Here is a 20,626-nt window from a genome sequence, read left to right as displayed (position 1 = left end):
TACGATTCAATAACGGAGCAGATAACAGTGTCAGTGATAGTTACATCAGGATATAATTAAATACAAAATACTACAGATTAAATGACACTTGTGACAGATTACCGTACTCTAAAGTACAGGATTAAATGCAGTAAAATAGGGGGCAGATAAGAGCAAGTAAAGCGCATTTAAGGAAGAGTGATAAGTGTCCAGAGGGAAAAAAGAGGAGCTCTACAGCCTAGGTGCTGTCTGAAGAGGTGAGTCTTGAGGAGGCGTCGGAAGGTGGTCAGGGACTGGGCAGTCCTGACATCTGTAGGAAGGTCATTCCACCAATTAAGCATCATCATTAATTTGATCGAAGGTATCGGAGTTAATTAACACGTTCTTTTTTCTCAGTTAAGTAGTCTTTTTAAAATCCTGTTCTGTTGTCCCTGGATTGTGGGGCCAGGTGCACACCCTCAGAAAGGCGGGATTCTTACACAACAATGTCACCCTATATAATTCGTATAATTTAAAAACATAACAAAACTACAACAACAAAAACCTGCGAATTATTTTTTGTAATTCTGGTATTATATATATTTCCTTTGGCGATATCAGTGCTATTACTGTCATTGCTAGTTTATTAAGTGAAATTGAGACGTGATTACCTTAGCCATGATAAGATGACGGACGCGTCCCCCTGGTATTATTAGGCCTAGCCACTGATGCAAACATGTCACCCATCCTGATACGAAATACAGGTATGCATCAAGGCTTTTGTATGCCTTGAGATCTTGGCCGGTGTACGTGGAGATGTTGTTTATTACATAGTGATATATATCGTGAGGCGTGAAGTCAGGCAGGGATGTACTGTCACACTTGACATGAGGAGAGACCAGCTGGCAGCAAATACACATCATTTTGAAGCCCGGCGAGCAGAATTTTCTCCATGCTGGTTCTTTTGTACAGCGGTATCGGCGCTATGTTTTAGTGCGAGAGGTCCCGGGTTCGCGCCCGTGTGTGGATTGCCTCGCCCTGTGTGATGCGCCTGCCTGCGGGAACCAGGATCGTTACACTGGTGTCAGAAGTGGACGCAGGTACCCCGGTACGCACTCGTCGGACTGTAGCCTGGTGAGCAAGTCCGGGGCGGATTTGAGGCTGGCGGGGGAATGTGGCATGCACGGGGGAAGGCAGCAGTAGGGTGGTAGGTGACGCAATCGCACACAAAGACATAAACCTGATATACGCTCCTTGCAAAGGAGCCGGCTCTTTTGTACAGCGGTATCTGCGGGTTCGCGCCCGCCCTCCGCCTGTGTGATGCGCCTGCATGCGGGAACCAGGATCGTTACAATATTAATGATGATAACAATAAATAAGAAATAGACCTAATTAACCTAATAAATAGACCTAATTAACCCGCTATCAAAAAATTGAAGAATTGAATTCCCATCCCGGCATCCTACTAGATCTGCCTATCTCATCCCATCCACAATCAAACCAAAGATCAAACCACGCCCCCGTATTGTCTGCTCATGAATATTCATGAGAGCCGGCAATGTCTGACAGCACTGCGGCGATAAAGAGCTCGTCAGGCAAATTACAAAACATCGATCATAGAAATAATAACGCATATGTATTATAGAGGGGTGTCTCTAAATAAATCCAGATAATTCTTGCTAAAAAAAAATGCAATCGTTTTCAAAAGAGAAAGCTTGGAATAGGTAATGAGTCAGACTACATTATAGAGATAGAAAACTCGCTACCGGCACTCATTGGATTCCCAGGGAGTTGCCAATTTTGTGAATATAGAAGATCTTTGATAAACCTCATTGGGTTAAACAGTTTAACCTTTCAACCAGATATAATTCCGCAGTTCTTCCGGTGCTAGACTGGCGTACTGAGCGTGCAACAACAAGATGGCGAGCGGTGGGGGTTCTGTAGCGGCGCTCTGGACTGAAGTAAATCGATGTGGGCAAAACGGAGACTTCACTCGAGCTCTGAAATCTGTGAATAAAAGTAACTGAATATATTTCACTCACTAAATCAGACAGACATTTGAAAAATACTTGATAAAGAGCTGTGTGTAGCAGGACTAGGTAAATGTTTAAAATTTAGATCACAACATTTAACAATTTGTTGTATAATTTAGTTTGAGCGAGTAATGCAATGTCTCGTTTTTATAACAATATAATATAATAAGGTAACTGTTTTGGTACATATTTACTATATTGCCTGTCTAGTGGTTACGTGTCACATACTCTAAAGCGAATACTGACGATTATAGAAAACTGCCCTTACAAATATTGAATTGTAGTCGGACACTTATTCAGTATTGCAGCTTTTCTTTTCCAGGGTAGCACATTCTTTGAACCCTGTAGCAGATACCACTCCAGTTTCATCTTGCATTGTAATATACACCATCTGCTATGTGAGGACTGTAGTTCTAATCGAGGTACTATTGAAGGTGCAACAGAATATTTAATCCAATCTTCGGTATTTGCAATTGAGTAAACTAGGCCTGGGTGAGATATATTGTGTTTTACACAGGCTTAGTTAAGTGGAAAACCTTAATGCTGGACTGTAACGGGATACAAAAGACTTGTGTTTTTTTATTTTTTTTTTATTTATTTTTTTAAGTTCTGCAAGAATGCAGAGATGACGTCACAGCTTTAAACTGTAAAGTTGTCTGCCTTATTCAGAATGGTAATTTTAAGGAAGCTCTGAACGTTATCCATACCCACAATAAAGTGTTTGGCAGGTATTGTACATATTTTAAATCATATGCTGTGTTACTTATTACAACTAGGTATGTTGTAGAATGACACTGAAATTAACATATCCATGACTTAAGTTATAACTGCCACTACACTATAGAGTCATACAGATTCATAAGAACATAAGAAAGTTTACAAACGAGGAGGCCATTCGGCCCATCTTGCTCGTTTGGTTGTTAGTAGCTTATTGATCCCAGAATCTCATCAAGCAGCTTCTTGAAGGATCCCAGGGTGTCAGCTTCAACAACATTACTGGGGAGTTGGTCTCTATGTGTATCCAAGTGCAAAGATAATTTATAATTGGGGCTTCTGATTTTTGTTTTTCACCGATAAAACATCCCTGATACAAAAAAAAAAACTGAAATCGGTGCATAGCCAATAAACACAGGAAAAACAATGGAAATGGCTACACAATTCACATTGACTTCACCTCTTTCCCTTCAAAAAAAAAAACTTCCTGACTGCTCTATAATTGATTCGATTTGAATACCCCAACTACTGAGTGGCAGCAAATACATACATTTCAATTGGAGACTCCGCTTGCAAGATTTAAAACACGATTCCAATTAGGAACAGAGACTTGTTCGCGGGACTTAAAGCTATATTGCAGTTTGATAGGGAGGATTTAAAACAAAAACCCCAGAAGAATGTGCCTTTTACCAGAAGGACTTTGTTGAGGAAGACAGCAAAGAAGGTGCAACTTAAGAGTGCAAGTATTGTCAAGTTAGTATACAGTGACAGAAAAAAAATGCCGAAGCATTCTGTTAAGTACCCGAAAACAATACTCGAACATAGCTAATAAGCAACAAAAAAATGAAATTAATTAAAACCTGAAAAACAAGCCCTATTTATAATGTGGTGGCAGCATAAATATGCTATACTCAAGTCAAAGAGAAATGCAACTAAAAGATATACAGCCATATAAGACAAAGTTATATAAATTAGAGAATATGTTAAAACAAAGTATTATGAGATACTTAACCTCAACAGCAATGATACTCAGCACACAATTTAAATACTGTACTATGTATGTGTATACAGAGAGTACTATTTTTTTTTTTTCTGTCTGCAGCGATGTCATTGCTTTTGAGAAAGCTTATTGTGAATACAGACTGAACAGAGTGGAAAATGCCCTGAAGACAATTGAAAGCACAAGCCAGCAGACAGACAAGCTAAAGGAACTTTATGGCCAAGTGGTAATCATTCTTATAAGCATCCTTCTATGTACTTTCACTTTTAATGCAATTATAAATGTATATGCAGCAGGCTAGTTGATACCTATTGAGGTGTATTAAACATTAATACATTGGTTGAATTATACTGACTTATTTAAAAGCTGTTTTTATTAATATCTGTTATGAAAAATAATGTATTCTTTTGTAAATATTAAGATGTATTTGTTTGGGGGCAGTTGTATAGGTTGGAGCGCTATGAGGAGTGTTTGGCAGTGTATCGGGACCTGATCAGGAACTCTCAGGATGATTATGAAGAAGAAAGGAAAACCAACTTATCTGCAGTCGTTGCAGCTTTGAGTGCCTGGGAACAGGCTTCACCGGTAGGTTACCTTGTAAAATCATAGTCTATTTAAGGTAAATACAGCATACCTAATAATGCAGAAATGTCAGTTTTTTGTCCCTAAGTAAAGTAGTTCCTTTACTATATTAGGAAATAGGGGTGTAACGATTCACTATTGCAGGCTCTAAAGCAGGGGTGTCAATCACAGTCCTGGTGGGCCATTCCCCTCCAGGTTTAACAGGTACAATGATATAATTCAGGGTGTGGATAGAGTGTGAATTAGTTCAATCAAAGAATTTAGAACAAAGTTGGAACTAAGACCAGGAGTGAAAGGGTCAGTTTTGGCCACCACTGCTTTATTTCTACGATCAATGTTTTCATTTGGCCTGACGGGCTCTTTTCGCCGAAGTACTGTCCGAAATTGCTGGCTCTCATGAATATTCACCAGCGACCCCTGTGGTCTGGCCGGGCACCTGCGGGCTTGCCAGTAAGCTGCCCAGAGCTGCGTTGTCCTCCTACGCTGTAGCTCTGAGATGACTGAATGGTGAGCCTACAGTGTGTAAAGTCAAGAATCAGGTGGCTAACGGCACACGCTTCGGAGGACAGCGTGTGTTCGTCTTCACCCCTCCCGAGTCAGCGCAGGGGTGGTAGTGGTGAGCTGAGCCTAAAAAAAAAAAAAATTGGACAATCTAAATTGGGAGAAAACAACAAAAACGAATTGGTGATGACTAAATTATATTAAAAAAAAAATAGTTAACTGTTTAAGGTTTCATTTGTAACATAATTCAATATTTCAAGAAACGTGTGAATGTATAATCTTAAAATGTACTATTTTCTTCTAATTAAGTAAATGATTCATTGCCTGTACTGTTCAACATGCCAGTATTGTCTTATCAATGCAATGTCCACCCCTAGACAGAATTGCAAATTATAATGAGGATACCTTCAAAGTAACAATGGCATCCACCATAATGACTTGCTGCTTTACTTTCATACATATTCTGTACATTTGCCAGTTCCAATCATATTTCAAGTACAGTGATAACTACTATTTCCCAGGAAGACCTTGGACTGCCAGAAACCTCTTACGAGCTGTCCTACAATTCTGCTTGTACACTGATTGGTCAAGGCAGGCTACCCGAGGCTATGAAAAAGCTTCAAGAAGCAGAAGGTAAGGTTCAGTGGCTGTAGAATTGTGGTTTAATACCTTATTGATGTATATAATTTGTTAATTTTAAAATAACTTGATGTACATTGTTCATATACATGCCTTTAAGGACATGTATTGCAGTGATTGAAACTGTAGGACAGGTGTGTAGGAGGTAAATGCATTAGTGTCACAGAAATTGCCCAATCCATACAGTAAAATGTAAAAATGCCTAAGTACTATGATTGTGTGTATTACTTAGAATTTGCACCTCGATGTCAAATGTGTTGTTAGTGATTCTTATTTTTATTTATTTTGTTTTCCTTAGAACTCTGCCGTCAGTCTTTGTCTGAAGATTCTGTAAGTATTGTTTCCTGTTTTTATTTTAATTTATTTAAATTGTACCCAAACAGTATGTGACACTGGTTTTGCAGTATAATGTAATTATTCTTAACCTGCATTAAGTTGTCACTACAAAATTAACAGTATAACAGTACACTTGCATAAAATGACTCAAACAAAACTAACCCACTCCTACGGGATGTTTTGTTTTGGAAAATATATATTGATGTGAGGCTGATCTGTTTTTGTTTAGCAATTTCAGAAATAATACCAATCCGAACTTAGTTTACTATGGAATATAACCAAACTTTTAGATTTAATTTCAGTAAATGATGAGGGTTCTCTCTTAATACATCTCTTTTTTGTAAATCAACAGGTAGAAATACAATCTTCCGATAGTGACCATCCAAAACATTTGATCAAAACTATACCATATGGTCAATTTGCACAGCTAAAAAGAATAGCGATACATCTGACTTTTGAAAGCTATAGACATGTAGGGGTTATAATAAGAACTGAACTGATACCGCTTTTAGTAGAACTGAAATGAAAGAATGTAGTGAGCTTTTAGAAACTACAAAGGTTAATGATTCGACTACTAACTATTCTTTTAATGTAATTGGAGACATAATCTCGAAACATTGGAGGATATTGGAATGTGATCCTCAACTTCGTTACTTCTTCACCTAGATTTTGTTTTAGACATGGCAGGCATATTAAGGATATGTTAGTTGCTTCTATGTATAAATCAATACCATCTAATGACAATTGGCTTACTAAAACAGTACATGGTAACTTTCAGTGTGGAAGATGTGTTCATTGTTCTAACACGCACAATAGCAAATATTTTAATCATCCCCACGCTGGTCGTAAATACATGATACAGGGTTTTATCAATTGTAATACAACCAACGTGGTATATATGCTTAAATGTCCTTGTGGCTTAGTTTATGTAGGACAAATAAATGTAAAAATACATATAGCAGAACATGAGGCTGCAATACAAATTAACAATATGGCTTATGCGATAGCCATGAATGCTACAGTTTTGTCACAGAAATCATAAAAAATTGTGAATTTGAACAAATGTCAATGAAATCTTGGAAATGGAGGTAAAAACACATTTGGTTAGGCACTTCCTTTTATTTCCTTTAAAAATTCAATACGCCTTAAACTGAAAATACAAATCTGCGAGTATCTGTAAATTGTTTGGTTGTATATGCACGCAGCATTTACGTGTTGCTATGTAGATCAGCGAATGAGATTTGTATTTTGAAGCTGAGTAAAAATGAACACAGATCGTATGTTCCTGTAAACTGTCAGTTGTGATCTTCACATACATACAGAGCTTAATTTATTTTTTGAAACAAGTGGGCTTGCATCTTCAATAAATATTAATTAATACTTACATTTTATTTCATGAAACTTTTTTCCATACAATATAGTGTACAAGTAGCCTGTTGAAAATAAATACTCACTTTCTCTAAAACGAAACATTGCTAAACAAAATACTTCAGACTGCCGTTGAACTTTTTTTTATTTCCTGCAAACTGTAAAAAAAAAAAAAAAAAAAAGAGGTTTTATCTGTTTTGTAGTCTTTTTTCTGATCTTTGTGATTTCCCCGTTTCTTGGAGACGGTGTCTGCCTGTGTGATTTGACAATAATTAACTATTGTATTGATTGGTGTCCTTTTATGTATGATAAGCTGTGTTTTCTAATTGACAATCACTGCACCTGATGAAGACACTGTGTCGATACACATTGTGTCTGTTTTATGTTTTGTTTTAATAAATGATAAAAGGTTTTTAAAACAAAATGTAAGAGGAATCTGCATATATTAGCGGTCAAGTCTGAAAAGAGATTTTTGAGAGTGTGATCAACCTTGTCTACGAGCATCATTGAGCAAAGTATACATGGTTTATATGTCATCGCTGTTAATTTTTTTAACTCTGCAGAGGCTTTAATAAACGAATTGATCTATTCAGGGAACTGGTTTATGTATATGTCAGATGGTGTATAGCAGTTTTATAACTTTTTTTTTTTTTATCATCAGGATATGACTGAAGAAGATATTGATGCTGAACTGGCTGTGATCCATTCCCAAATGGCCTATGTCATGCAGTTGCAGGGACGGACTGAAGATGCTTTGCAGCTATACAATCAAGTCATCAAATTAAAGTACTGTATTCCTTCGAATTTAAGACGTAGCCCAAATTTACCACCCTCAATTTGAGGAAAAAATAAAACATCAAATAAATATGCATTTACAAAGATACAACCTCAGTTACGCTGTTGTATCGTACAAAACTGACACGAAACAGTGTTTCATATTAACCACGGATCTTGTTTGTTGTGCTGCGCACTGTATAATACTTAAGATGACGTCTCTGTCTTACACACACCACTCACTTATGGCATCTATCTTGTTTTTTTTTATAAAGAAATGCAAAAATGCTGTTTACTATTACTGTCACAACATAAAAATGTGAATTTTATTTTATTATTTTTTTTTTTTAAATAGGCCCACGGATGTTGGATTGCTTGCTGTCACTGCTAATAACATAATTACTATTAATAAGGTACATTTTTTCACTTTAAATAAATGTTGTTGAACAGATTATTTAGTTTGTTTTAATAGATTTTTAAAATGTGTTTAATGGCAGTGTGTGGCAAAGTGGTAATGACGTGCAGGTGAGTGCAGTGCAGAATAATCACACAGACAACGTTGGTACAGGTGCAAGGGTGTTTATTTAATTTAATAAATGTCCAGAGCCTTAAGGCAAACCTGCAAATAATAATAGTGCTGGAAGTGATACAGCGGCGTGTATCACTTCTATTTGTAATCCTACGGGTTTGACCCGTAACCCCAAAAGTCCCGTTCAGACACCCACACTAAACACAAACACAAAGACAGTGCGTGATTCAAGTGCTAAAGGTGCAAACAAAAGACAGTTCCTGTAGTGAAAAAGGTGAGTGGTGAAGTCCGGGTTTTTCGCTGGCCTGTGGCTGCAGCTCCGGATCGTGCTCAGTAATCTTTAGTGAGAAAACAACACACAAGACACACAGTGTTAAGACACAGACACGAAACACTCACGGTTGATTCCACAAATACGGGCTCCTTCTTGGTTATATAATTTAACCATATGCAAAGGAACAGATCACTCAAGCCATGCCCCCTATTTATACCCTCGCCCATGACCCCGAGGTTAACGAGCGCATCCGCTCCTCCAGTCCTCGGATGCCACGCCGCTTACCGTCCGGGTCACTGAGCTCGGGTGCCATAGCTCCGCCCCCTTCCGAACTGACCGACTTCCATCTACCCTACGGAATAAATTGTCGTGCAATTTCATTAAGGGCACTCTGTTCCTCGTGCACCGTGCCCTCACAGGTCGAGAGGGAGATCTAACACCAAGACTCATTCGATCTCTGTCACACAGTGCCATCTTCATTTTGTTAAAAAGTAACATTAAAGAAATTCATGCATCTAGTTCTTAATATAACATGCTGATCTCTACTGTACAGGACCAAAATGTGTTTGACTCCAAGAAAAAGGTGAAATTAACCAATGCAGATGGTGTGGAGCACAAACTTGCCAAAAAACAGCTGCAGGCTATTGATTTTAACAAGGCTTTACTGGCCATGTACACGAATCAGGTAAGGAATTAAAACTTTTGTTTTTACATTTATAGTAACACTTAGCTGTCTATTGCCACAATTGTCTTCCTTTTTTAGTGTGTATTTTTTATGTTTTATTGGTTATTACTGTGAGGTCCAAGGTGCTACTCTGTGTTTGTGAAACCACTTTAAAGCAACTCCTAAATTACACTTACAATGTATTTAAGGTCAAGACGGAATATTAAGGTGCCTATTGCCAAATATAAAGTGTGTATTTATTTGAAATTACTAAATTAATGCAAATGTATATTATGCAGATTAAAATTAGCACTGTTCAAAACATCAACCACTTCCAATCTCTTTATATTTATAGGCAGATCAATGCTGTAAACTAGCTGCAAGTTTACAGTCCCAGAATCCAGGTAATCCGCGACCAGTGTTAATCCAAGTCTCACAGCTTTGCAGAGAAAAGCAACATTCAAAGGCTATAGATCTACTGCAGGTGAGCCTTTTATTTCTTTGATACTGTTTTTATATTTATTAGCATCCGTCCTATGTAACTGAGATATACAACTCCTTTTTCTGTTTCCAGTCTGGTCTGCCACAGATTGCAATTGTAGTTTTTACAGTTTGATCTGTAAACTAATGTTTAACAAAGATCAAAGTGTCTATTTTGAAAATATTTTTTATTTTCTAATCTGAACTGAGGCTGATGGAACTTTAGTATCACTTCAATCTGTCTAAGTGGCAGCTGGAAACATGGCATAAGTAACAAACCTGTACATGTTTCAGTTTACTACATTTTTAATTGATTAAGTATGTTCAGTTGTATTGTTACTAGAATATTTTAGTACACTGTGTATTGAAGGCAGTTTTTAATATCAATTTAATTACCCAATTTAGTAACTAAACTACTGCAAGTTATAACCTTATTTGTATTTATTTAATCATGTTTCAGTATTATATTTTTTAATTCTACAGAGAACTGTGTGAAATGTTGCTTCGTTGTCCGAATGTGATGTTCAGGCCACAATGTTTGAACAAACCCTAAACATTCCATTATTTCATTTTAGCGTTTCTCAGAAAAACATCCAGAGAGTGCATCAGAAATAAAACTAACAATGGCACAGTTGTATGTGGTTCAAGGTAAGCTGCTATTTTTGTTGGTTTTTTTTGTTTTATTCCTGTAGTAGGGTTTATTCATTTATGGGTGTAAGTGATTCAATTAAAGGTGTAAAATATGTTTTCCAACACTTTTTCACTGTTTAGCATGCACAAGATTGAGTTGTTCTCTCGGCTGTCCTAGCATAATATGTTTATGCATACCATATTGTTTTCTTTACTCATTGGGCTGTTTTAAAAATCAAAGGTTGTTTTATTCGTCTAACTTTAAGGTCATATAACGAAAGCATGCGACATCTTGCGGTCCATAGAAGATCTTAAGCACAAACAAGGCATTGTAAGTAAAAATAATATGATTTGTAGTTTGGTAGTCAATGCAATGTAAGCCCCTTTACATTGCTAATTGTATATACAAGTGAGAATAAAGTGCCCTGTAAGAATGACTAATCTGTGTTCTGTAGTCATGTGTAATTGCAAATATTTCGAAATGTTTGTCATCTTTCCAGATTTCTGCATTGGTTACAATGTATAGCCATGAAGAAGACATTGACAGTGCCATTGATGTCTTCAGTCAAGCTATTCAACACTACCAGGAGCATCAGGCATGTCTGCTAATTTAAGCATCCTCTTGCATGAATTTGCAAATCCAGTGCTGCCACTACAGGTTAAATGAAACCATTTAAGCTTGCAGTTTCATATATTCAGTGTTATGGAAACTCCTCGTGTATATCAATGGTACAAATCTTTTTCATATATCCATTTTTGTTCATGTTTACAAACCATCCAATCTGATATGACAATCCCTTTATATTTAGTTTTTGTTAAACAAGTCCTTATTGGGCCCTAATCTATTATGACTTAAATACAATTTCATATGTGTTTTAGGCAGTTGTTGGCTCTTTAACAACAGTCATGAACATCAGCTTTTATTTTATACATAAAAAAATTGTCACTGTCAGTTTTGCCATAAAGGTATTTGACATTTCCTTTTTTTTTATTTGAACTTCCTCTTCAGCCAAATTTATCTGCTTATTTATCACTTGTAAGAGAAGCTGCAAATTTCAAGTTAAAGTATGGACGAAAAAAGGAGGCTATAAGTGACCTTGAGCAGTTGTGGAAGTAAGTACATTTTGAAACGTTTATGTCCTGTTAATATACATTTTTACGACAGCAATTTCTCCAATTCCTCCTAAAACTATAGAATATTCTTATGATTGTCTTCAGCATTGACTCCCAGTTAATATGAAATTGCATTTTGATAACTTATACACAGTTTATTTAATATTTCTTGAGCTCAGTCAATCTGCTTACTTGTACATTATTTTGTATTATATTGTTTGTGTTGACTAAGCCTTTACCAAATTATTTTGCTAAAAAATCGATTTATCTTTTTGCCCCTTAGGCAGAATCCAAAGGATATACACACATTGGCACAGCTCATCTCTGCTTACTCATTGGTAGATCAAGAAAAAGCTAAATCGTATCCTTAACAGAAATATCTTATTTGTGTCTTTTGGGGATTTAGGAGTTCATTGAGGTTCTGGATATTTTTCTTTGGTGGTTCTTTTTTTTCAAACTTCTTTAGCTGCAGGCGACTGTTCTTGCAATATTGACCAATGTCAATTATTTCATAAGGTAGAATGTAATTGGCAGATAAAGTAAAATCTATATTGATATGTACAATTTCCTATAGTTTTAATGTTGCCTTTTATTGAAGTCAGATTTCCTAAGCTCAGTGTTTCCCAGGCTTAGCAAGCACCTGCCATCAGCAGACAAAATGTCTTTCAATGTTGATGTAGATGCGCTAGAGAATTCACATGGAGCTACTTATGTAAGAAAGAAGGCAGCAAAGGTGACTGGAGAAATTCTACCAAAAGAACAAGGGTAAGGGTTTTCTTCCTGCAAACACCTTCTCTTTGAACTGTAATGTAAATATTGGTAATGTAAAATATTTGCTTGTGTTGTGGTGGGTAAAGAGTTTGTGTTTTTACTCTTGTTAACTTTTTTGCAGACCAGGGGATATAAAGAAAAAGAAGAAAAAAAAGAAGGGTAAGGTTTCATTTTCTGTAGAAGTGTGGTTTTATCTTTTGTCATGTACTAGATGTGAAGGATAGAGCTGACAGAGAATGGGATGGCTGCACATAGGTTTAAAATGGTACTTGATTGTGCCTACTACTAGCTTCTGTCAAGAACTCATAAGTTGTTAAACAAATGATTTATCTATTTTTACCATTTAAGTTTGAGCTATAGAAACCAAATGGTGTGTTTGGTTGTCTAAATATATCTCTCTCTTTGGATTGTGATCTGTAGGTAAACTGCCAAAGAATTGTGATGCCAAAGCTACTCCAGATCCAGAGAGATGGCTCCCGATTCGAGAGCGCTCTTACTATCGGGGAAAAAAGAAGGGTAAAAAGAAGGAGCAAGTTGGCAAAGGTACACAGGGGGCAACATCAGGTGCATCGGGAGAACTGTAAGTATTGAGAACAAATAAAAAAAAATACATTGTAAAGATCATTTGACTTTTTTGATATTACTGAAAGTCCTCTGCTTCAGCATAGGGTCCAACTGTACCATAGACACATCACCTCCTGGGTTTGCCATTTGTCTTATGAATCACTCCCTGTGGTCTATTTTAATTTAATCTGAATTTGGCCACTCTTAAGCAGATATTCATCTCACTGGAGTTTCTTCCAGAGGTTAACTGACTATTAAATTCATAAACACAGTGAAGCTGTCTTTGTTAATATATTGATGTCTGTGTAGAGAAAAAGGTTTTAACAGGAGCACATTTTTTAATGAAACATTCCTTTTAGGGATGCAAGTAAAATATCAAGCAGTCCTCCTACGTCCCCGAGGCCTGGCACTGCAGGTTCATCAGTCACTTCAAGCAATGTGGTACCCCCTAGACAACAGAAGCCAACTGCATCTGGGGCTACCAGAAAGAAACCACAGCAAAAGAAAAAGAAGGCTGGAAAAGGTGGATGGTGATTGCTGAAGCGAAAAACATGTTCATCAGTCGGAGTGGAGGAATTCTTTAATTGAAATAACTTAAAATATGAAATTGATTTAAAATGTTAACATGAAGTTTTCTGTTTTTAAAAAGGAACTTTGTTTAAATACAGTTTAACTTCCGTATCAATGTGTAATAATGGGGGAATCAATCATGTTTACATTGCTGTTTTAAAATAAATGGAACAATCAGTTAATCAAAGTTATTTTTCTTTTTTTGTGCATTCTGCATGATGAATACCAATTGTTTTGAAATATACAATTGTACTCTAAAATGGGTCAAGTTTGGACATTGGCCCAATAAGAATACACTTCTTAAAGCTGTCACTGCTGCACTGTCCACTTTATAGCTCACTGACTTCATGTTTGCAATGTTATTTAAACTCTTGAAAGTACATATTCTGAACCTTGACATAAGCATCTGGTCCAATATGGCTGACGCAGAGGTCGATACTTTATACTGTATATGGAGAGAACATTTAGATTATATATGGGACAGCTGTAAAGTATGGTTTTACTGTTACTTTACTGGCCATATCGTTAATACAGACTGTATACTTTGAGGTGATGTCTTTGGATTTGGTGCATTGCTGTAATATACAGTTTTTTCCAATAGGTTTTAAAGAAATGTAAATCGTCAAGCAGTCGTTACTGTATGATATGTTCAGAAAATGTAAGAGTCATCCTAATAGTGTCGCTTGTGTTTGGTTCGAACAGGAATAATCACATTTCTGTTTTAAGCTTATTTAACTTGATAGAAACTTTGCAGCAAAAAGCATTGTCACCTTTTGTTCTAGTCATACACAGTACAACAATTACAATGCTGTTCAATGAGAGGAGGGAGCACTGATGCGAATACAAACAAGGCAGCGGCAGATGTGTGAAATTGTGGTTCATTACTATAACTGACTGGGTATGACCCTGGATGAATGTGTGTGAGAAACAATGTATTTGCAGTAAACACTACAGGATGTTATGTAACTTTTAAAATTACTATACAGTATCAAACATACAAATCCATTTCAACCATCCATGCATTTATTGCCTGAGCTCCATTATTTTCATTGTCAAAACAGTATGCTATTCCAAACCTCATTTTGTACAATACACTGCAAAAATTGAATTATAGACTGTGTGGTACCTAATGACACCGGAGCACTTGCTTTCCTGGATTTATCGGTACCACTGCCAAATTAATATACACATTTGGCCTTTTATTAAAATCGGGTTGCGTTGAACATTGAAGATAGGATAGTCTATTAGTTAACTGCCTTCAACAACGTCAACATCTAAGTGTTCATTTTTGGTGAAAAAAGATCGTTATTTTAAATCATTTCATAAATACATAAATAACAAACTTTGAAACGTATTTCAAAGTAATGCACCCCATATATAAGTTTTTGAAGTACCTCTGCATTGCTTTCTCCCTGCTGTTGCCCAATCAACTGGAAAGGAGGCTGGGTTTTCTTCTAATCTCTTGCGACGTCGAGGTCAGAGGGTTTTGCTGGGGCGTCAGTTTCAAGCTGCCTCTTAATGGAGGGTGTTGCTTAAACTAATTATCGGGGAATGTAAAGCAATTATTTTTAGATACTGGCTATTGAGAAAGCATTTCTTTTGTAACGTAATACCGAATTTGCGCCGACTTTGTCTTGTGCAAACAGAGGAGGAACGGTAATATTAATTTCTGAAGTTGATATTTTTTGTTTTCTGTGTCACTACAGCACCACGCACTGTTTTTGTAATATTACGTGTTTTTGGATACTTTATTTATGTTATTTATGTTTTGCAATCCGTAAAGTCATGTTTTGCATTAGCGGTCATTGTTAGTTAATTTATATTTCGATTACATAAACGAATCTGTGTTACGGTTGCATAGGATTATGCCTGGTTTCAGAGAAATAGGACTGGTAGGGGCTGGTTTGGCTGTTACAGGAGGCGTTATTTGTGCTATCTGGAATTATGTGGCATCGACAAGAAAACAACGGACAACCGTAGATCAACCGAGTGATGAACCCAGTTTAGTTACAGAGGTAAGATTTGAATAGTTTATCTTGATTTCGTTCAACAGTTTTGTCTAGACAGACAAGTAAATACTTGTAACACCCCTTGATTTATCCATTGAGCAATGCAATAATTGATTATCATGAGTTTATTTGCATAGCTGATTCACAAAGTACAAAATTACAGCATTGGACGCATATTATTTCCCGTGTAAATTCACTATAAAATGCAGATCTTACAATTATATACCAGTTATTTAGGTATCTTTCTAGGGAACTGTTTACATAGGTTTTACGGTCACAAAGAGGAAAATAACATGCAAAAGGTTAGAGTAAAGTGGTTGAGCAGGGATTACAATTTGGGAGCTCCTGGATTAAATGGTTTTAAATTGATACAGCACCATTACCATCAAGTTTACACTGCGGATTCATTTTGCTGTGTAGTTGTGAATCACATTCAAATAATTACTTAATTGTATCCTTCAATGAAACTGTAATGTTGGGGACTGTAACCTGTATTTTGCCCTTTAATATTTGATTGTGCTGGGCATCCATGCAGAAATTTAGACCTATGGTTAAGAATCACTCCTCATGGTTTTGTTCTAAATCTCATTTTAAAGGTGAAATCTGCAAACAAACAGATCCTTGTACTGGGTTTAGATGGAGCTGGGAAGACCAGTATCCTGCACTGTCTGGCCACTGGTACAGTGAAGAGAAAAGTGTCCCCCACTGAAGGTTTCAATGCTGTTTGTATCAATACAGAAGATATCAAGATGGAATTCCTAGAAAGTATGCATGTTACATCCTATTAAAAAAATCAACATGTGTTATTATATGACTAGCCAATAAATTGGTGACCTGTGACCTGCTACTGAAGTCCAAAATACAGATGAAACAGGTGTATCTTGTCAAGCGCTGAAGGTTTCTGCCGTTCCCAGAAACGTTGGTCAGTGCAGACACTGAGGACATGTCGATTGGACAGATACCCGCTGTCATGTATCTTGAAAAGTCACAGAGATGCTTCTGCTTACCCATTATTCACACAGCCTATATTGGTCTATTGGATGTGACCGGTCATGTGACCACATAATTGAAGGAATCAGGCTACATTCTGTACCTTTTTGGCCAGTCAGTGCATTACCAAATGTATTAAGTCAAGAGCTGGTACTAGTCTGATCATTTCAAATTTAAATTAATGGATGATTATATTTTTTGGCCATTTTAAATCAGTAAATCAATTTAAGAGGTTGGACAAAAAAAAATACTGATTACGGTTGGTCACAATCGAAAAGACCATTAGACCATGTGTTTTTTTTTTTCTTCTTCTTTTGCAGTAGGTGGAAGTGAAACATTGAGGACATACTGGCACATGTACCTCAAGAAAGCCCAGGTGCTGGTGTATGTTGTGGATTCTGCTAACCCAAGCCGATTTTCGACAGCAAAGAATCATTTGCATCAATTGATCAAAGAGGACGCCCAGCTTCCTTTAGTGGTGTTACTAAATAAGCAGGCAAGTGTTTTTTTTTTTCTTTTAAATTAGAATACTTGATGTCACGTCTTAATCAGCCCCATGACTATGAACAAAAATAACAATAAATAAGCAGTCAGACTGACATGGCATTTTGTTGTCAATAAAAAAAGACTGCAAAAATAAACTTGTATTTCACATAACCAATATATACACACATCCCATTTTGAAGAAAGTAAAATGGAATGTTGGCCCATGAACAAGAAGAATGGTCCATATTTAAAAAGTTCTCTAAAAGAATCAGTGCAATGTTTAACAGTTTGCCAGCAGTAAATGGGAGATTTTTCTGCCAGTTTTCACGGCTGATTCAGGGTCAAATACCTCCACAGGAGGACCTTCAGCTGCATTTTGAATCAGATTTTATTTAGTACTAGTGCTCAAACAACTACGCACAAAACCAGAGTTGAAAAATGTATAGTAAATCCAACTATGTTGTACTTTTAGGATCTTGAAGGGGCCTGTGGCATTACAGAACTCCATGATGCATTGTCTTTATCTGAAGTTGGTGACGTGAGGAAGCTGTTCATCATTGGAACGCAAGTGAATGGTTCAGAGGTTCCCTCAAGTGTTCAGGATGCCCGGGAGCTAATCACACAACTGGTTGCAGAAAACAGATGAAATATTAATTTTGGATGACAGTATACTGGTGAGACAATGTGGTACGACAATCACAAAATGTCTATACCAAAGAGCTTCCTAGTAAATTTTACTCAATGGTTTACAATGTTTGCAGAGATGTGGCCTAAATGGTTACAAATGTGTGTTATATATTTTGTCTAGGGTTTGTGTTTTCTGTTAAAAATTATTAACCACCAAAGTAGGGGTGCTAGATTCCGTTTAATTTATTAAATGTTTAACAAAGAATTATAGGAACAATCTTTTTAGCGAAAGTTTTGCTTTTGTGGATGAGGAAAAGAAGTTACAAGAAATAGATGTCTACAATTATTTATTAAAGCAATTTTTTTGCAAAACACCAAAAATGATAATTCAAAAGTATTCATACCCTGACAAGGAAAATGGAATTAAAAGCTAGTTGAGGGACCTTTATCAGTAACCTCTTTTAAAAGATTAGTATATTTGGCAATGAGCTTTTGGCATGATTCTTTAGTGATTTTTTGACCATTCTTCAACGTAAAATTGTCCCAGTTCATTCAAATTCTGAGGACTTATGTTATGCACAGCCTTGTTCAACTCATACCAAAGATCAGGACTTTGACTAGGCCATTCCAGAACCTTGATTTTGTTTTAACCATTAACCATTCTGAAGTAGATTTTGATGTGTGCTTTGGATCGTTGTTGTGTTGGAAAGGCCAGTTGCGCTTTAAACCAAGTTTTGCAGCAGAGGGTTTGGTATGCTATGGAATCCATTTTACCATGTATTGGAACTAAATTTCTTGTGCCATTAGAGGAAAAATAGCCCTATAGAAGGATATTACCACCTCCATGCTTGACAGTAGGTATGGTGTTTTCTTTGTACACTTCACCAGACTTTCTCCAAATGAAATGACTTTCAGTGTGACCAAATAGCTTGATTTTTGTTTCATCACTCCACAAAACCTTTAACCAGAACTGCTATCCATCATTCAAATGCTGTTTTGCAAACTTTAAGCGATTGTCCTTGTGACGTTTTCCTAAGAGTTGCTTTTTCCTTGGCCTGCTACCATTGAGACCTTCACAATGCAATACTTGACCTATGGTTGAAATGGAAACCCCAGTCCCACTTGTAGCCAATTCACTTTGAATATCTTTGGCAGTCAATCTCAGATTGTTATTAACTTTCCTCACAACTCTTCTACTTCTTTTTGGTGAAAGAACCTTCTTTCTTCCAGACCGAGGGAGCGTTGTGACAGTACCATGAGTCTTGTACTTCTTGATAATAGAAACAATAGTTGAAATTGGGATACTCAAGTGCTTGGAAATCTTCTTGTATCCTTCTCAAGCTTTATGATAATAAGTAATTTTCTGCCTAGGTCTTCAGATAGCTCTTTCATTTTTCTGTACTTTTTCCCATATTGACTTATTGGTAATGACAGCAATCATCCTATGCCTAACCCTTTTATACTCTCTAAGAATGTTCACCTACAATCCAGCATTTTCTAGACTTTTCTAGAATTAGGTTCTGCATTATTGAAATTTCTAGCACCTTGTAGACAATACTATCATAGCATCAAAGGGTATGCATACTTTTGATTTAGCATTTTTGGAGTTTTACAAATTAATTGTAGACATCTATTTCATGTAACTTTTTTTTTCCTCATCCACAAAAGCAAAACTTTTGCTTCAAAAGATGTTTCCTAAAATTCTTTGTTTTTGAGAAATTATAAATTTCCATTGGAGTATGTAAACTTTTGACTACAACTGTATATACATATGTAGACATTAACAGATATTTACATATGAAAAGCAATAACTTACTTTGTCAGTGGTGCTTTGCTTCACAATATCCATTGAGTAAAACAAGGTAGTGTTATTTTGATTTACTATTCCATCATCAGCCACCACAAAACCGAAAGATTAGAGATTAGATTACATTCTATACTGTGCAGGCTTTCTAGCGAACCTGGAAGTAATTTAATCTTGCTGCGCTGCATGTAAATGCTGACTCACGACATCTCTAAAAGTATTAAGTACGGTGTCATGCTGAATGTTGCATTATTTTGAGATGTGTTTTGATGTTTTAAAAATACATCTAATTTATAATACCGAAAGTTAACATTTTTTAAAAAATGCATTAATAATAGTATGCGCTCATCTCAAAATAATGCAAAACGGATGGCCAGTGGTGCTTAATGAAGCATGTAAATAGCGTTTGGTACGTAAACATCAATCAATGGAATAAAATGGTTAAGTAATACTTTAGTGTGTGCTGTTTGCCTACGAGACTGACCAGGATTGGTATGTTTAAGGTTTGTTATTTCTTGATATAAAAAAAAAAAAAACTTGATTATACTGCATTTATATTTAGGCAGTATTAGCAATAAAAAGTAATCTCTGCGAGCGTACATGTTTTTTTTTATTATTATTATTTTAAATCCCTCTATATCGCGATGTGGAAATTATTGTCAATATCGAAAGATATATATATTATGTATGGTATGTATGTATGTATGTATGTATTTATTTATTTATTTTTACTAACCAGAGCCCTCTGGTGGGTACAGTTGCAATTACAACCCCCTGCTACATTATAGTGACTTGATGTTTTCAAGTTTTGCTACATTGGCTGTAGCAGCATAACAAAACAACAAAAAAAAAAGCATGTAAAAGATTCAGAGATTATTGGCAAAAAAAAAATCCAAAGGTTTTACCTTTTGTTCATGCTTACACTACCTGGTGATTTTTCAGCCTACCAGATTTTTGTAAACAGAATCAGGTGGTAAAGGTGATACAGCAAATAATAAACTCCCTTTCTGTCAACTTCTGTGTTTGTTGTACTTTTGTTTAGAAATGTGATATTTTACTTGTTCTTTGACTGATAAGATGCTGGTTTTCTTTTCCTCAGAATACCTCTTTGGGAAGACAGACCAAGCATGCCTTCATGACACAATAAAGTCCAGGTGCTATAGTACTGCTGTAGCAACAAATGTGGGTGTACAAAATAGTAAAATTACCA

The 20,626-nt window shown here is 36.2% G+C and overlaps 2 protein-coding genes across 4 annotated transcripts; both read left to right on the top strand.

Moving 5' to 3' along the window:
• The first annotated feature begins 1,840 nt into the window (after positions 1-1,840).
• On the top strand, positions 1,841-13,812 carry LOC117420830 (signal recognition particle subunit SRP72-like). The gene is made up of 19 exons (XM_059032064.1): positions 1,841-1,977; positions 2,599-2,719; positions 3,808-3,931; positions 4,147-4,290; positions 5,310-5,421; positions 5,726-5,757; positions 7,793-7,917; positions 8,261-8,318; positions 9,262-9,393; positions 9,728-9,856; positions 10,428-10,500; positions 10,749-10,813; positions 10,983-11,078; positions 11,492-11,595; positions 11,879-11,956; positions 12,223-12,360; positions 12,488-12,525; positions 12,787-12,946; positions 13,290-13,812. The coding sequence occupies exons 1-19, from the start codon at positions 1,878-1,880 to the stop codon at positions 13,462-13,464; spliced, it is 2,004 nt and encodes a 667-aa protein (XP_058888047.1). The 5' UTR covers positions 1,841-1,877; the 3' UTR covers positions 13,465-13,812.
• A 1,111-nt stretch (positions 13,813-14,923) lies between these two features.
• Positions 14,924-20,430, top strand: LOC117421481 (ADP-ribosylation factor-like protein 9). 3 transcript variants are annotated; one of them, XM_034921207.2, is made up of 5 exons: positions 14,924-15,156; positions 15,362-15,515; positions 16,106-16,274; positions 16,820-16,995; positions 17,458-20,430. In XM_034921207.2, exons 2-5 carry the CDS (start codon positions 15,366-15,368, stop codon positions 17,629-17,631), a joined length of 669 nt encoding a protein of 222 aa, XP_034777098.2. In that variant the 5' UTR covers positions 14,924-15,156; positions 15,362-15,365; the 3' UTR covers positions 17,632-20,430. The 3 variants fall into 3 exon arrangements, with proteins under 3 accessions (XP_034777098.2, XP_058888038.1, XP_058888043.1); XM_059032060.1 differs by having other exon boundaries at positions 15,020-15,156; positions 15,380-15,515; XM_059032055.1 differs by lacking the exon at positions 16,106-16,274 and having other exon boundaries at positions 15,418-15,515.
• Positions 20,431-20,626: the final 196 nt, after the last annotated feature.

This window comes from Acipenser ruthenus, chromosome 1 (assembly GCF_902713425.1).
Source record: "Acipenser ruthenus chromosome 1, fAciRut3.2 maternal haplotype, whole genome shotgun sequence".
Taxonomy (NCBI): Eukaryota; Metazoa; Chordata; class Actinopteri; order Acipenseriformes; family Acipenseridae; genus Acipenser; species Acipenser ruthenus.
The sequence above is the reverse complement of the archived record's forward strand: the minus strand, read 5'-3'. Positions and strand labels throughout refer to the sequence as shown.

Coding starts and splice junctions, on each gene's coding strand:
- LOC117421481 (XM_034921207.2), top strand. CDS start 15,366: ATGCCTGGTTTCAGAGAAATAGGACTGGTAGGGGCTGGTTTGGCTGTT. Junction 16,275..16,819: donor CAAGATGGAATTCCTAGAAA/GTATGCATGTTA, acceptor CTTCTTTTGCAG/TAGGTGGAAGTGAAACATTG. Junction 16,996..17,457: donor TGGTGTTACTAAATAAGCAG/GCAAGTGTTTTT, acceptor TTGTACTTTTAG/GATCTTGAAGGGGCCTGTGG.
- LOC117420830 (XM_059032064.1), top strand. CDS start 1,878: ATGGCGAGCGGTGGGGGTTCTGTAGCGGCGCTCTGGACTGAAGTAAAT. Junction 11,596..11,878: donor GACCTTGAGCAGTTGTGGAA/GTAAGTACATTT, acceptor TTTGCCCCTTAG/GCAGAATCCAAAGGATATAC. Junction 12,361..12,487: donor ATTCTACCAAAAGAACAAGG/GTAAGGGTTTTC, acceptor ACTTTTTTGCAG/ACCAGGGGATATAAAGAAAA.